A 15,354-nucleotide genomic window follows, 5' to 3' on the forward strand; every position below is an offset into this window, starting at 1 on the left:
TTATTCATATCGAAGAATGCAATGCAGTATTTAGTTTACTGCAGGATCTCAAATTGTGATATTTTTAAAAGTAAATTAACATATATAGTATTTGTTTCACATTTTCAATTTCAACTAGCCAAAATCAACTTAAACAAAGAGCAGCATACTAAACCCTGTACCGGTATGTTAAATAATTAAAAAATGATAATTACTATATTCAACTGAGTAAGTGCTCATGCCCTCCCAAATTTCAAGAGTCATGACAGTCCCGGTTGATTGATATTTTATTTACTTCACTGGGGGAGAAATGACTCCATTGCAAATAATTGGAATTGCACTGGATTAGAGCATGCAAGTACATTTCTTCAAGTTGAATGAAGAAACAATTAAAATGTTTTTGCTTTTCGGTTAAATATTGCAGGACCCTTAAAGTATTATTTGTATCTGAATTTACAAAAGCAACAGTTAAAACCGTATCACATGGCATGATTACCTGCAGCTGTAAATATATCATATATTCAATATCTAGTGTAATGAGATGGAATAAATTAACTTTGATATGTTAATTTCTACCACAATATGAATTTGTATAATTAAATTCAAATACTCATTAAAATAAAGTAGAGTAATGAAAAAGTCCTTGTATAATATAGACCCCCCACCCCCACCCCTCTATGATCTCCAGAATCCAAGGTAAATAGATAATAGTTAGTACAACACAGTTAAAATTTTCAGTTCTTCATAAAGTACAGCACTTGAATCACACAATGCATCAACCTGGAATATTTACAATGTATTTACCCAACACAGTGATATTTCATTAAAACAATGTTTCTATATGGGTTTCTTTTTATCTTAAATTTATTTGAAAATAAGCCTTCTCAAAAGGGATTATTTTTTTATACACCCACATTTTCTTGTGGACATATATTGTTGTCGCTTCTGTCCATCCGGATATCCGTCCGCAATTTGTTTGTGGACACTCTACAGGTCACAATTTTTATCCAATTTTGACGAAACTTGAAATATAGGTTTATGTCCCATGTTGGCATGTATCGGACCATAACTTCATGGATTAGGGCCCCTGATTGTATGAAAAATCACGTTTTTAGCTAGAGGTCACAATTTTTATCCGATTTAAAAAATCATTCAAATATATCACCGTAACAGTAACACCAGTTTGAATTTCATGAAAATCAGACCAAAACTGCCAGACAAAATGGCCACTCTATGTACCGGTACGCAAATAGTGTTAAAGTATTTAATATCAAGGTATTAAGGACCCTTTAGAGGTCACAATTTTGATCCAATTTTGATGAAACTTAACAAATGTGTTTATGTCCCAAAGATCTCGGTTCCTTTGTGGTCTCTCTATAGGTCACAATTTTTATACGCCCACATTGAAATGTGGTCGTATATTGTCGTCGCCCCCGTCCGTCCGTCGGTCCGGCGTCCACAATTGCTTGTGGACGCTCTAAAGGCCAAAGTTAATATCCGATTGACTTTAAATTTATACACAGTGTTTAAGGTCATGAGACGAAAAAGCCTATTGATTTTCAGCGATTTCCGATAATTACTGCCAGAGTTATGGCCCTTGATCACTTCAAAAAATCTTGTGGATGCTCTAAAGGCCAAAGTTAATATCCGATTGACTTTAAATTTATACACAATGTTTAAGGTCATGAGACGAGGAAACCTATTGATTTTCAACGATTTCCGATAATTACTGCCAGTGTTATGGCCCTTGATCACTTCAAAAAATCTTGTGGATGCTCTAGAGGCTAAAGTTAATATCCGATTGACATTAAATTTATTCACAGTGTTTAAGGTCATAAGATGATGAAGCCTATTGGTTTTTAGCGATTTCTGATAATTACTGCCAGTGTTATGGCCCTTGATGACTTTAAAAAATCTTGTGGATGCTCTAGAAGCCAAAGTTAATATTCGATTGACATTAAATTTATACACAGTGTTTAAGGTCATAAGATGATGAAGCCTATTGGTTTTTAGCGATTTCTGATAATTACTGCCAGAGTTATGGCCCTTGATCACTTTGAAAAATCTTGTGGACGCTCTAGAGGCCAAAGTTAATATCCAATTGACTTTCAATTTATTCACAGTGTTTGAGGTCATGAGACGAAGAAGCCTATTGATTTTCAGCAATTTCCGATAATTACTGCCAGAGTTATGGCCCTTGATCACTTTAAAAAATCTTGTGGATGCTCTAGAGGCTAAAGTTAATATCCGATTGAGTTTAAATTTATACACAGTGTTTGAGGTCATGAGACGAAGATTCCTATTGATTTTCAACGATTTCCGATAATTACTGCCAAAGTTATGGCCCTTGATCACTTTGCAAAATCTTGTGACGCTCTAAAGGCTAAAGTTATCATCTGATTGACTTCAGATTGATACACAGAGTTTAATATCTTGAGACGAACAAGTATATTGATTTCAATGAATTTTTATGACTTGAACAGTTAAATCCATGATATTAAAAGCTTTGCATACAAAATGTTAGCATGGGGCAGAACTTTATAAAAACCGAACAAATTCTAATAGTTTTCTGATAATTACTTCGTGAGTTGTTGCTCTTAATCAGATTTTAGGGTATTATAAATGTTTCATTACCGAAAAAAGTAAAAATATGCGACAACCCTTGTTGACTGCCCGGACGAATTAGTTGCTGTGGGCGTATGTTTCGTTGCCTGGCAACCTATATTTATCTGATTTTAAAAATCGTTTAATTATATCACTTTTCCACCCTGGTGATGGTTGATTTCGAATTTCGTCACAATCAGACCATTACTGCCTGACAAAATAGCCTCTCCTTGTACGCAAGTAGTGTAAATGTGTGTAATACAAGGTTGTGAATCCTCCAGAGATCAGAATTTTTATCTGAATGTGATAAAACTTTATATGGCATAAATCTCATCGGGAGATCAATCATATTTGCAATAAAACTAGAAGACAAAGTTTCAAATTTGTATTCCCTTGAAAAGAAGCACAGCTACCAATGTAGTTTTTCAGTATTATTAATATGGGTTTTTACATTACTCTCCATATGTCATTTGCGGGTCTACTTTGATATTGTGTTGTTTTTTTGTTATCTCCAATAAACATCCAATATTAAACATAGATTATGCAAGAGCTAAATCTGCCAATTGCAGGTCTTTCTTTAGGCCTGAAATGTTATCTAAATTATTAATTAGACATTAATTAACTTATCCAGACCATAATCAACTTTCATGTCTTTATTATCCGACCGGCTGCTCTACACTCATTCATGATTAAATAAGAAAATGGATAATAAAGACTATGTTTTTATCGTACTGTCTTAAGTAATGATGATCGAGGCTAGGCCCAAAATTCAATCGTTAAATTTTCAGTTCAGAGTGGATCAATTTGACTGAAATTATCAGCAAATTCCCTTTACATTATCTAGTTTTCCAGATCTAGAATTGAAATTTTTGGGTTAAAGATATGTCGATTTATGTAACGGATCAAGAAACAAAGTAATGCACTACTTCTAATAAGTTCAAAACATGGTTACATTGACCTAATATATTCTTTTTCTGAAGCACCATTTTAATCAGATGATATGAAATCTATGAATGTGGTAGATGTATAGTGTATCAAATCAATGTCAAGCTTCATATTTTTATCGGAAAATTGTAAGAATAACAAACAGTCGGTACACATTAACAGTGCAATTCATAATATTGCGTATTATATATTTTCTATAATTCTCTACCTATACAGATGGATTCAGTGCCTTTTAAGTTAATTTGTATTGTTAAAATTGGAACTCTTCCCTTATTTTGCCATACTGTAAATAACCTCAGTGTTTGTATATTTAGCTCAAGGATCATCAGGAAAAAATAAGTTTTATTACTCAAGATTACAGGCTATTTGTCTGAGAAGCTAATATCCTGTCACAGGATAGAAATTGAGACTTATGAAAGATGAATCATTATTGAACATTTATTTAAAAATATCTCCATCCATCTTTTTCTTTGGCTGTCCGTTAGTGCTGAATTTTCAATTTATATTAATTTACACTTCTTTATAACAGTGTCACATTTCTTAAAAGAGTGTTATATCAATGACTTATTTGCATGTTAAAGGGAAGAACAAAATATTAATAAAATTTATATAGCCAATAGATGAGCATTGTAATGGCTTCGATCAGGATTTGGCTAAAAGCAGTTCTAAGCAGTGAAAATATCTAGTTCAATGCCATTTGGCTTTATTGAACAGCCATAGTTCCTTCAAGCAACCATGTATGTGTATTGCTCCCCTTCTGTGTAACTTGTTCGCAATTTCAGTCACTGTATACAACAAATTCTAGAAGGGGTAAACCACTGTCATCAATACGTTGTTATTCATCGAGATTTAAAGGTGGGTTTCTGCTGCAATGTTTGGCTATGCACTTGGCTAAAATACTGTGATTTCTGTAAAATATTAGGCCTTAAAGCTGCATGTTGTTGTCTTAGGGTGCTATATAATTGTATATTTTTTATTTAACTCAAATTACATAACCAGTTTGTTGAATCTATAAATTGTATTGATATCAGCAGTGTTTGAATTATTGAAATTGAGACAGTCTACAGTGCAGTCATTGTATCTTTTACAATATGATACTTCTGAAATTCATTAACTAATTTAGGCATTTAGTGAAAACTCTGCATACATCATGTAGCAACATGGTTATGTTAAAATTATAACGGATCGGTTTATATTTTACGTTATTTGGCTATACATGTATGTAGCCTACCATGAACAGAAGTTTCGTTAATATCAAGAAACCCAAATACATTTGATACAAACTATATTGTTTGAAAAGACAGCCAACCTGAAGCTAAATTATATTCTAATACATGTGCATAATTTTGTGCAATAAATTTTATATGCATTCAATCACCACAGAACTTACAGTTAATGATTTGTTCTTTAAGTGGAGACTATATCCAAGCTACTGAGAACTATATTTGTTGATAAAACACATATTAATGATTGGGGAATCCTATTTTATTTCAAATCTACAATTACATCCATTGTGAGTATGGTAGCCTATGCAACAGTTTCATAGTATCTCTTTATGTACTCTGACCTTTAAACTACCAATGGTGCAGATGACAGGATAGGATATCTATGCTATATGTTTTATTTATTGTAAGCCTTTTAATCACTTTCAGCCTATTTTATTTTTGTTTTTCATAAATTGTCTTACTTTCAAAAATATCGGCCTAAATCGTACTATAGTTAACCTAGATAACTCCAATGGAACATGTCTTGAATAATAATAATAATAAATTTATCAAAATATTTGTATGTGACAGAATTAAACAAAAGTTTAAAATTTGTTCATAAAAATTTATCTCAACTGGGAAAAGATTGATTCCTATAGGTTAGAATTATTGCCACATTACATTTATATATTGAGCTCTGAACAAAAACTTTCCAATAGCTTCTGTCTTGAGTTCATTTGTTAACTTTCCTACCAACAATATGTAAACCTTTCCATTTCATTATTGGACAAAAACACACAACTCAACATTAGTACATAACCATGAAAATATAAAGTTAGTCATGCAAAACTGAACAATTAATTTAATATTCTCAGGAACCCACAGGTTCTGTTGGTACTTTTCTTCGTCTCTTTTGTTTGTAAAACCAGAGATACCAGAGGAAGGGGCTAACAAAGGTGTACCTTTTGGGCCTGGTATCCATTCCCAGTGAACAAACAGTGGGAATTGGGAGGTAAAGCAGAAAGGTCTGCCTTGATCAAATCTTATCCCATTGTATTGCAGTGATCAATCTGTCTATCTCTGACCACTGCAATGAGGAGTTTCATTCCAAAATTGTATATAACAAAGAATAGGATAACCACCCTAACCTTGTGGCTTGGCACTAGCTTTCTTCCACTGTCAGTAAGCCCCAAACAGGACTGCTTTTTTAAAATGTAAACCTATTTTGCATCAAGTCCACACAATTAATTCTAATTTCCATTAAAATGAATATGGATTAGATTACATTAATAGAACCAATGGAATTTGGAGTATTATAGTTGACCCTAAAACATTGATTTGAAAGGTTGTTATTATAAGAAAGATACAATTTCTGTGCTGCATGCATCTTACAGAATTATACTAAAACCATGTACTTTCATTTGAAATGAATTCAAACTATCTAAAACATTTAAATATCACTACTAGCAACTAATAATGTAGCATCTAGGTATGAAATCATAACATTGGTCTGATGCAGCTTCCATGCCTTAATTGCTCACCCCTTTCTGTCTACTAGTGCACGAAACAGGAGATGAACTGTAGTTCTGTAGTTGTGTAAAACTGTGTCTACTTGTAGCTACTATAATCAGCTTTGCTCATGTGTTGTTTTACCTGTTACATTTCAGTCACTGCATGCAGCAAATATTAGAGAGTGTTAATTATTGTCATCAACATGGTATTGTTCATCGAGATCTTAAGGTAAGTTAACCATGTACTCGATTATGGTAAGTGGAAATGGCTAGGTGTATGCTATTTGTGGATCAGAGACAGTTCAACTTCAATTCTCGCTTGTTGTGTTGTTATTAATATTAACAAACATTAATTTATCCAGAATTGCAAAAAACGTCTGAATGTTCACACGTTACTAACTTGTGCGTATTTTGAAACAGAATGCTAGTCTAATTGAAGTTGAATGGCCTCATCTGTAGTTATGTAGGATAATTGTTAGAATAATAGTGTATTTCTTAGATTGTTAGAAGTTGCTATCAATGTGCAGCCTGGAAAAAAATATTGACCAAACTGGATTTTATGTTAACTGTAAGAATCATTCTTTCAGATAAGATCAGTAAAGAACAAAGCAGTTATCTAAGTTACATTCAATAACTTGTTCTTCAGCAAATAATCTTTATATTAAATAGGATTCTTGTGTAATTAATCTTTGAATTAGAAAAGCTAAGTTTGGTTGTGTAAAAAAAAAAAGAAATACGGTATTTTATACATATAGTTTAATCTCGTTCTTCATTTCATGTAAGTGTCTTTTTGCTGTATAAAACCCCTATTGTAATCCATTCTCATTAAATTTCTAAGCAATGGAAAAGAGCTATTCCTGAATTTACTTCTGTAACATTTCCCACATGGCTGAAGAAAATGGAAATTACACTTAATGTTTGCATCTAGATGGTGAAATAATTAGAGATAATTTCAGAATAGTATCATTAAGATTCCCAGAAAGTAATTTGTTCTTTGAAGAAGCATCTATTCTTGATTATCTTAATGGGAAATCCCAAATTATTTTTGACACAGATATTGTTTTGTTTAGAGTCACTGAATGTGTGCAACAGTATTTGGATGGTAATCACTACTAAAGAGAAAACAATAATAGATTGATCGTACTAGTTTATCATCTAATGAAAACATTAGACACTGTGTGAACCTAAATTAGTTTCAAGGAAAGATCAATAGTGTTGGAATTCATCAGCTTGTATAGACCCAATCATATAACCTCTTATAACATGTCTAGACCAAATGTGAATAGAGTCTGGTTTATTTATATGGTTAAGTTGGAAACCATGTAGAATTGTGACTAGAATATTAAAGAGGCAAGGTTAAATTAGGCATTTGTAATTGTATAATCCAGAATGCAGGCAAATCTGCTTTCTTGGCTTTACAAAAGGCGTTACTGTTTTAATGAAGAGGACAGAGGTTAAAATGAATGGGATAATACCACAACATACTGAACATTGCATTTCAAAATATATCTTCAAGTGGTGTACAAAAAAAAGTAGCAGTACTGCCAAAATTGTCAGTGAATATTTATCAAAAGATGCATGTGAAATGCACACATTATTGAAGATGTTTGAAGTCATTTCAGTGTACCTTCTATAGAGGGGGTAAAAAGAATGAGAATATTTTAGGTGTTTTTGATCATTTGTCAGGTGTGCCATACCATGATACATACAGCCCATTCTATTCAACTCTGGCAGCCCATGATATCAATGTAAGACCGAATAATTGGATGAGCTGAAAGTTATGAAATTAATTTCATATGCAGTTCCATCTACCTTCAAATATTAAAATAATCTCCAGTTGAATTTTGCAGTTCATAAATTTTATCAAAAAAACACTTGATATCAATTTTGCACATTTAGATATTATGACATTGTCATCAGGAAAGTTGACAAGGGCCTTTTTAGGTACAAATTTAGAAGAAACTTGGTTATTTAAAATTGTTCAGTATGTAACGGGTACGTGGCTTTTACCAAAAGCATGAATTTTCATTACATAAGTGAATTTTTCTTGTGAAAGACATCTTAAGGCTCTAAGAATCGTTTCTCTTTAGTTCCTCCTATCACTTCAAAGAAGATCTCTAGGCTACTTCTCTAATGTCTAGTGCTGTAAGCTTTTTATCAATTACATGTTGCCATTTTTTGAAGCTGATACATAGTGTCTGTAGGTGTCTTTTGTAATTACAGCTGAAATTTAGATGTGCTCTTAACATTTGTTTCCCTAAATACAATCGATCAACAAACATGTTAAGATTGACAAGCTAAGTCTATACTAAGTTTGTGCTAATGTAAGAGGGAATCATTTTTTTGGCACAAAAAGGAATTTGTGAATAGTTATTTTGGTTATAATAAAAATGGCTTTAATTTAGTAAGATAAGAAATTATCCCCCTAAAAATGTTATCATTATTCAGTTTCAGAAATCAACCTCTGCCTGTAGGTAAATGATATATAAAACTATAATGAAAACTATATTGGCTTTTAGTAGTCAGGTACTTGCCATCATTTTGAAACACATTTGTATATTAATAATCTTACATATTATTGATTAATAAGCTTTTCACGAGTAGTAAGTCATGAATGATAAGCGAGAAATCATTCAAGCACATCTTTATGAATCAACCTGATAAAACTAATTAAATTTCAACAATCTCATTTTTTACCCTTCATTCACAAACAGCTTCAGGCGATTATTTCCACTTCATCAATTACAATAGCATACTTTGAGATGTAAATTTGGTCGTTAAGACTAAATGATTATTTAATTAGAATGGTATAGATTTTTTTTCTATTCCTGAAAGGAATGGGTACTGTCATAAGAACTGTAGGGTTAACTTTTTTTGATATCTTTTACAGCCAGAAAATTTGCTGTTGGCTAGTAAGGCTAAGGGTGCTGCTGTCAAACTTGCTGACTTTGGATTAGCTATTGAAGTACAAGGGGATCAACAGGCATGGTTTGGTATGTTTTCTGTATATCCTTATCCATGTTATGTAACTGTTGTATTGCTATATAGGTTCCCACAGTCGTGCGTTGTGTTGCGATAGAATTGTCCCTATTGAGTCCACGATCTGGTATGTACAGATACGTTCGATACATTTTTATGCGATCAACACGATTGCTACGAATGACCTCATTATATGGTAAGACCTGGTATGATCACCACAATTACTCCACGTTTAAAACCACGATTTCAATCGCAGCACAAATCGTGACTGATAGTGGGAACCTAGCATATTTTAACTTTTTTTAAGTGCCTATCTTTAATATAGAAAGCTTCATATGGTTCAACATTATACAGGACAATGTAATCATCAAAGCCTGTTATATCAGATTTCTGACTTGGATCCGCCTAACCCAACCAGCTTGAAACATTTATTAACGTCAGAATCATGTACTCAAAAACAATTTTAGGGCCATTTTGGTTCATTTTCAGTTTTTTTATAAACTGTGAATCTTTCAAATTGTTAGTTCCAGGTATCTGTTTACTTATGTTTGAATATGTTGCTTTTATTTAATTAATAGAATTAAATGTTTCCCATTAGTTTTAACTAAAGACAGGAATTCAATTAGAATAGTTTTAGAATCTAAAAATTCAAATATTTATGTGAGCTATAGGCAGTATTCATGTCGGGATTTTGTGGGAAGGTGCTAAAATATTTGGGACCATGACCTTCCACTGATAATGATTGGAGAACAACTCATTTCATATTAGACTATGGGTATTAATGCATAATAAAGAGTGCACTATTACAGGTGGTATAGCTGAATTCCAGCTGGAACATATAGGTTGTGGGTTATCTGGCATTTTCCCATCTTTCTTTAGAAATAATGTGGATTATAAATCTATTTTTTAAAAAAAACATTTATTCATGTAATATAACAGACAATATTACCCAAACAGTTTTTTGAAAATCATTTCATTTTGAAAATATTGGTATTGATTTGTCAGTGACACTTGAAGTAATTTGAATGAAATTTTCAATATTTTCATTTTTCATCATCTATTTTTGAATTATTATAGCAAGAATGACCAACTCTTTATTAAACTCTTAACTAATGTATCTTTAATGTAGATATATATTTAAAACGAATGTCATAAGTATACTTTATCATTTATGCTTTAACTGTCTTAATTCTTTAATGTCATTGTCTGTAATAAGCCTACATTTGAAATGTCTGAAGACCAGTAAAATTTAATACTGAAGTGATAAGACAAAAAATAGAATACAAAATATATATATATAACTTATAACAGGATACAAATATTTTTTAACAGGCTTTGCTGGCACACCAGGGTATTTATCGCCAGAAGTTTTACGAAAGGACCCTTATGGAAAACCTGTAGATATTTGGGCATGTGGTATGTAGAATGCTACAAATTCTTGACTCTAAAATTTATACACATATGAAACCTGTCGAAGCTTAGAGAGCAAAGGGAAGTAACTGGTTTATTTTTGATTGCATTTACCACCTTTGTAGATGCAGTACACGTACACATGGTTATCTTCTTCAAAGTTTTTAATCCTACTACATTTTTTTTTATGTAACATAGCATAACTTTTAACATTTATGTACAAAAAAACATTTGGAGATATTGTAAAATGAAGCACAAACTGAAAATTATGTTCTCACTAAAATTGATTAAGATTTATATTACTAATGTTTTGAATATTTCATATATATTTTTCAATATTTATCACAGCACTTTTTTTTTTTTTCAGGGGTTATATTGTACATTCTGCTGGTCGGGTATCCACCCTTTTGGGATGAAGATCAACATAGGCTTTATGCTCAGATTAAATCAGGAGCATATGATGTAAGTATCATAATCTCATGATATATATAATTGCAAGGATGCAAAAGCTCTGAAGTATGATATATCACCCATTACACCTTATGTTTATTTTGTGAAAAACAGACTGAATGTGCCAGCTGCATTAAGAATTGATCTGAAATGAATATAGCAAATCCCCATGTTAAGAAATTTGTGTTGATAGTATGGACAATTTTGGAGTTAATGGGCACCTGGTCGGTGATCCACATGTATATACTGTCTGGTTGTCTCTTTCTTAGTATCCCTCTCCAGAATGGGACACAGTCACTCCTGAGGCCAAAAACCTTATCAACAGTATGCTCACAGTCAATCCTGCAAAACGTATCAATGCATCAGAAGCACTAAAACACCCCTGGATATGTGTAAGTATTGTATTCTTTTGATATGTGTGGTAAAGAACATATTGCAGGTATTGTATACTTTAATTTTATCTTCTTCTCATCCATATGTCCATTGAAATACTTATTTTTTGTGGCCACATTGCATGTTCTCCAGACAAAAATCAATCTCAGAATAATAATGTACATTATCTTCCTTTTTTATATATATATATATAAAACATCCTACCTGGTAATTTGATTCATTTTTGATTTGATTTGGTTTTATACTAGACATGTTTCAGTAGAAATCCATCTAACAAGCCTTTTTTCCATTCCAGATTTATTAATATTATATTATTTTTGAAACTTCCAGATTTTTGTTTATAAAGAGTCTGAAGACAGACTGTTATATTATGTTGTGATGTTATATGTCTGCAAGTTTGAATACCTGAGTGAAAATTCGAAGTCAGACGTACATCAGAGTTTTATCCTTCATTTTTAAAATCTTAGTACACTTGAAAGTCACCTACCACATGTAACACTAGGGTGACTGTTATTTATATTTTGGAAACGTTGTCATGAAATTATATAAATTAGATCCGAAATAAACATACATGTACCACGCTCCTCCCATGTGACTTAATTTAGAATGTTAAACCCCATTTCATTTTATTTTCCTTGCAGCTATACAGGACCATATCTTATAGGCTATTTAGAGGATGGGCAATTTGACATTCATACAAAACTATATTATATTATTATAATTGCTAGAAATTTGAATTGGGTGAAAAAGACTTCATGTACCTAGTTACAGGCAACATTATAGTGATTGATTATCACATCTTATACTCATTGATAAGAGCATCAGCAGAACTAAATTCATTGTTTAAAATGTCAAGTGCCTATCTAACCCAATATGTTACTGCTTGAAACAGTTTTCTATTTATGAGTTCTTTAACTTGAAGCAAAATAATCATGCCCCTGTTAACTGTCTTTGGTCAATAGGAATTACTTTTTCTCAATATAATTATAAAACCAACTTATATTGTTAGAATGATTATAATAACAGTTTATATTGGTTTATAATGGAAACAGAAAATATGACTTAACGGAAAGTAATGATCAGGAGACTGATCAAATTACACTAGTGTATGTGTTTGTGTTAAAATGATCTCCTGTATATCAGTTATATTAATAATGTGTATTCATTAACTTTCTATCTAGCATTTGATTTAGGTATCAAAAGTAATTGTATATAACTGATCACATGAACACCAACTACATAATGATTATGTATTGAATATATTCAGAGGACAGCATCTATAAAGATATTGTGGTTTCAATGAAGTGGATTTACAGGAAAAGTCTACATTGTTCATAGGACTAATTTTGGATTTTTATTGTGATTTTATTCATATAGGTGTTGAAATGGAGATTATGGCGATTTGAGAGCATTTACGTTTTTTTTAGGTCCATGTATAATATCTTAATACGATGTTGCACAATTACCTTTTTCAGCAGCGTGAAAGAGTTGCCTCTGTAGTACACCGCCAAGAAACTGTTGATTGTTTAAAGAAATTTAATGCAAGAAGAAAACTAAAGGTAAGACCAAATTAAATAAGGTTTTAATGAGACTTCTAAGAGTTCAGTACAATTGATTGAGAGGAATATGGAACTTTGTGTATAGTTTCTTTAAATCATTACCTTGAAAAAATTAGATAATGAGCATTTTCTTCTCAGATTAAGCAAAAAGATGAATGTGCAACCAGTTAATGAGTGCCATCTATTTATTTGGCTGTTACCAGTGACATCAATATTTTCAGTTGACACATTGCTAAAATAAATATCCGGTAGAGAATATTATTTATGTCTCCATGAGAGTGCATGCTAACTGTCGGTTCTAAGAGCATAATTTGTATATATTTTTCATCGTACAATTTGTAATAATTATTATCAGAGTTATCCCCTTTGATATTTTTGTAAAATCTATCCAATTGACTTGAAATTTAAACCCATTCTTTTATGTTCAGTGATTTCCGATAATTCCTTTCTTAGTTATTGCCCTTGATTATTTTTTAAAATCTTGTGTATATGCACCAGAAGTTAAATTGAACATTCAGTTATACTTAATGTGTGTTTTCAAGAGATGAAGAACCTTTTTGATGCTCAACAATTTCTGATAATTACTTGATAACTTTGATAACTATTAAAATTCTTGTTATAATCCTATTGACTTCAAATTGTTTACTCCTCAAATTCATGTAAAGGAACATATATTTCAATAGTGTGTACTACATGTACTGTATATATTAGACCTATTTAGTAATAAATAACCAGGGTCCACACATATTTCAACCTAATATTTATAAAACTAATATCGAATTGTGATTGTTCATTAGGTTACAATGAAGATTTTCGAACCATAAATTTCAAGTTCTCTTTTCAGTCATATTTTGACTTTGAAAGTTTGTAAAAGCATTCTATAGATATGAAATTTATTTAAAACCCAGAATTAAGAATCTTCCTTCCCCTCTTAGTTATCCCAGTGATTGTTGTGTCTGTTGGTCACAATTATTTATTGGTGATGGGACAATGTAACCCTGAATAAACAAGTGTTAAATTGTAATTTTCTGCTTTGTATTTCTTTTGCGAGTGTGGGGCATCTTGATTGCACAAATATTGGAAATTGTACCTTGTTATAAATACTGTCTGTGTGAATCTTGTCAAGATTTGTTCCAATAAAGTTTCTTTGTCAAAGAGTACTTTGAAAGGGCAAGAAATTAATTTTGAAAAAATATCTTGCCTGTCGCAAGAATTGATTGTCGGATGAATGAACAGATGGCATTGGATATAGGTAGGATGATGTTTTTGAAAATTTGAAATGACATTGTGCTTGAAAACAGTTTGTCTTTTAAAATCGTAAATTAAACAGAAATACCTGTATTTATAATTAACTAATTGATTGGGTTGTTATTGGATATTGTAATATTGATGGAAATAAATGTACAATTGATTTACGCTATAATTTCATACTGTGTAACTTAAATAAAATCTGAGCTTTTTATGTAATCAATAACCCAGGGAAATTAATGTGCATTGTTTAACTGTTTCCCATGAAACATGAGTAAATAGAAATCTGATCAATGATCTACCTGTTGTGATTATCATTATTATATAAATATTTTGTACATACAGAACATGTATTGGCTGTAGTAATGGCAGCATACGTGTGTTACATTGTAAGAGAGTTAGTCATCGATAGGTTGCCAATTTCTGCTGTACAGTGTAGGCTTACAATATGCTAACCTACAGTAAGACTAAATGCTAAGTATGTATACAGAGAGGATAGAGGAGGATGTGGTGCCTATGTTCTTATTTCATTTATTTTCTTATTTTTATCACCTCAGCTGTTTTAGCAAAGGTCATCATGTACATATGTGACCTGGTCATTTTCTATAACGTTCACAAAGATGAAAAAGAGGTTGGTAATATTGTTAGTTAGGAAAATGGAAAAGTAATAACATTGAGAATGTGTTCAGGTATATGTATAGTTCCAAGTTCATCTTGGATTTATTTATAGACATAATGATATGTCAGTTACTTCAGAAGCTATATGGTATATGTGTATATTTTCTATTCATCAAGAGTTTACATGTAGGTCAGTTTTAGTAAGGTGGTTAGACTAAGGCCCCACTTATATGTAATTAAGAGGCCCCTAACCATTATGTTTATATGCCAACATTTTCATGTGGATACATATTGTTGCGCCCCTGTCCGTCCAGTCGTCCATCTATAATTTAATTGGACACTATAGGTCACAATTCTTATTTGATTTTGACGAAACTTGAAATATAGCTTTATCTTCAAAAGTTCTCAGTTCCTTTCGATATTGGCGCGTATCGGATCAAAACTTCATGGATT

At 31.6% G+C, this 15,354-nt stretch overlaps 1 protein-coding gene across 15 annotated transcripts in view; it reads left to right on the plus strand.

Annotated features, from left to right (window-relative positions):
* The window catches only part of LOC126811891 (calcium/calmodulin-dependent protein kinase type II subunit delta), a 100,626-nt gene that overhangs the window by 50,579 nt on the left and 34,693 nt on the right, over nucleotides 1-15,354 (plus strand). For 10 of the 15 annotated variants that reach the window (XM_050537922.1, XM_050537929.1, XM_050537925.1 and 7 more), the window contains exons 6-11: nucleotides 6,401-6,473; nucleotides 9,135-9,237; nucleotides 10,556-10,639; nucleotides 11,001-11,095; nucleotides 11,353-11,475; nucleotides 12,952-13,035. In XM_050537922.1, coding sequence (XP_050393879.1) covers nucleotides 6,401-6,473; nucleotides 9,135-9,237; nucleotides 10,556-10,639; nucleotides 11,001-11,095; nucleotides 11,353-11,475; nucleotides 12,952-13,035 — 562 coding nt within the window. Of the gene's footprint in view, nucleotides 1-4,310; nucleotides 4,384-6,400; nucleotides 6,474-9,134; nucleotides 9,238-10,555; nucleotides 10,640-11,000; nucleotides 11,096-11,352; nucleotides 11,476-12,951; nucleotides 13,036-15,354 lie in introns of all 15 variants that reach the window. The other 5 variants (XM_050537923.1, XM_050537932.1, XM_050537933.1 and 2 more) reach the window with 2 other exon arrangements.

The sequence above is a fragment of the Patella vulgata genome, chromosome 2, assembly GCF_932274485.2.
Source record: "Patella vulgata chromosome 2, xgPatVulg1.2, whole genome shotgun sequence".
NCBI classification, from domain to species: Eukaryota; Metazoa; Mollusca; class Gastropoda; family Patellidae; genus Patella; species Patella vulgata.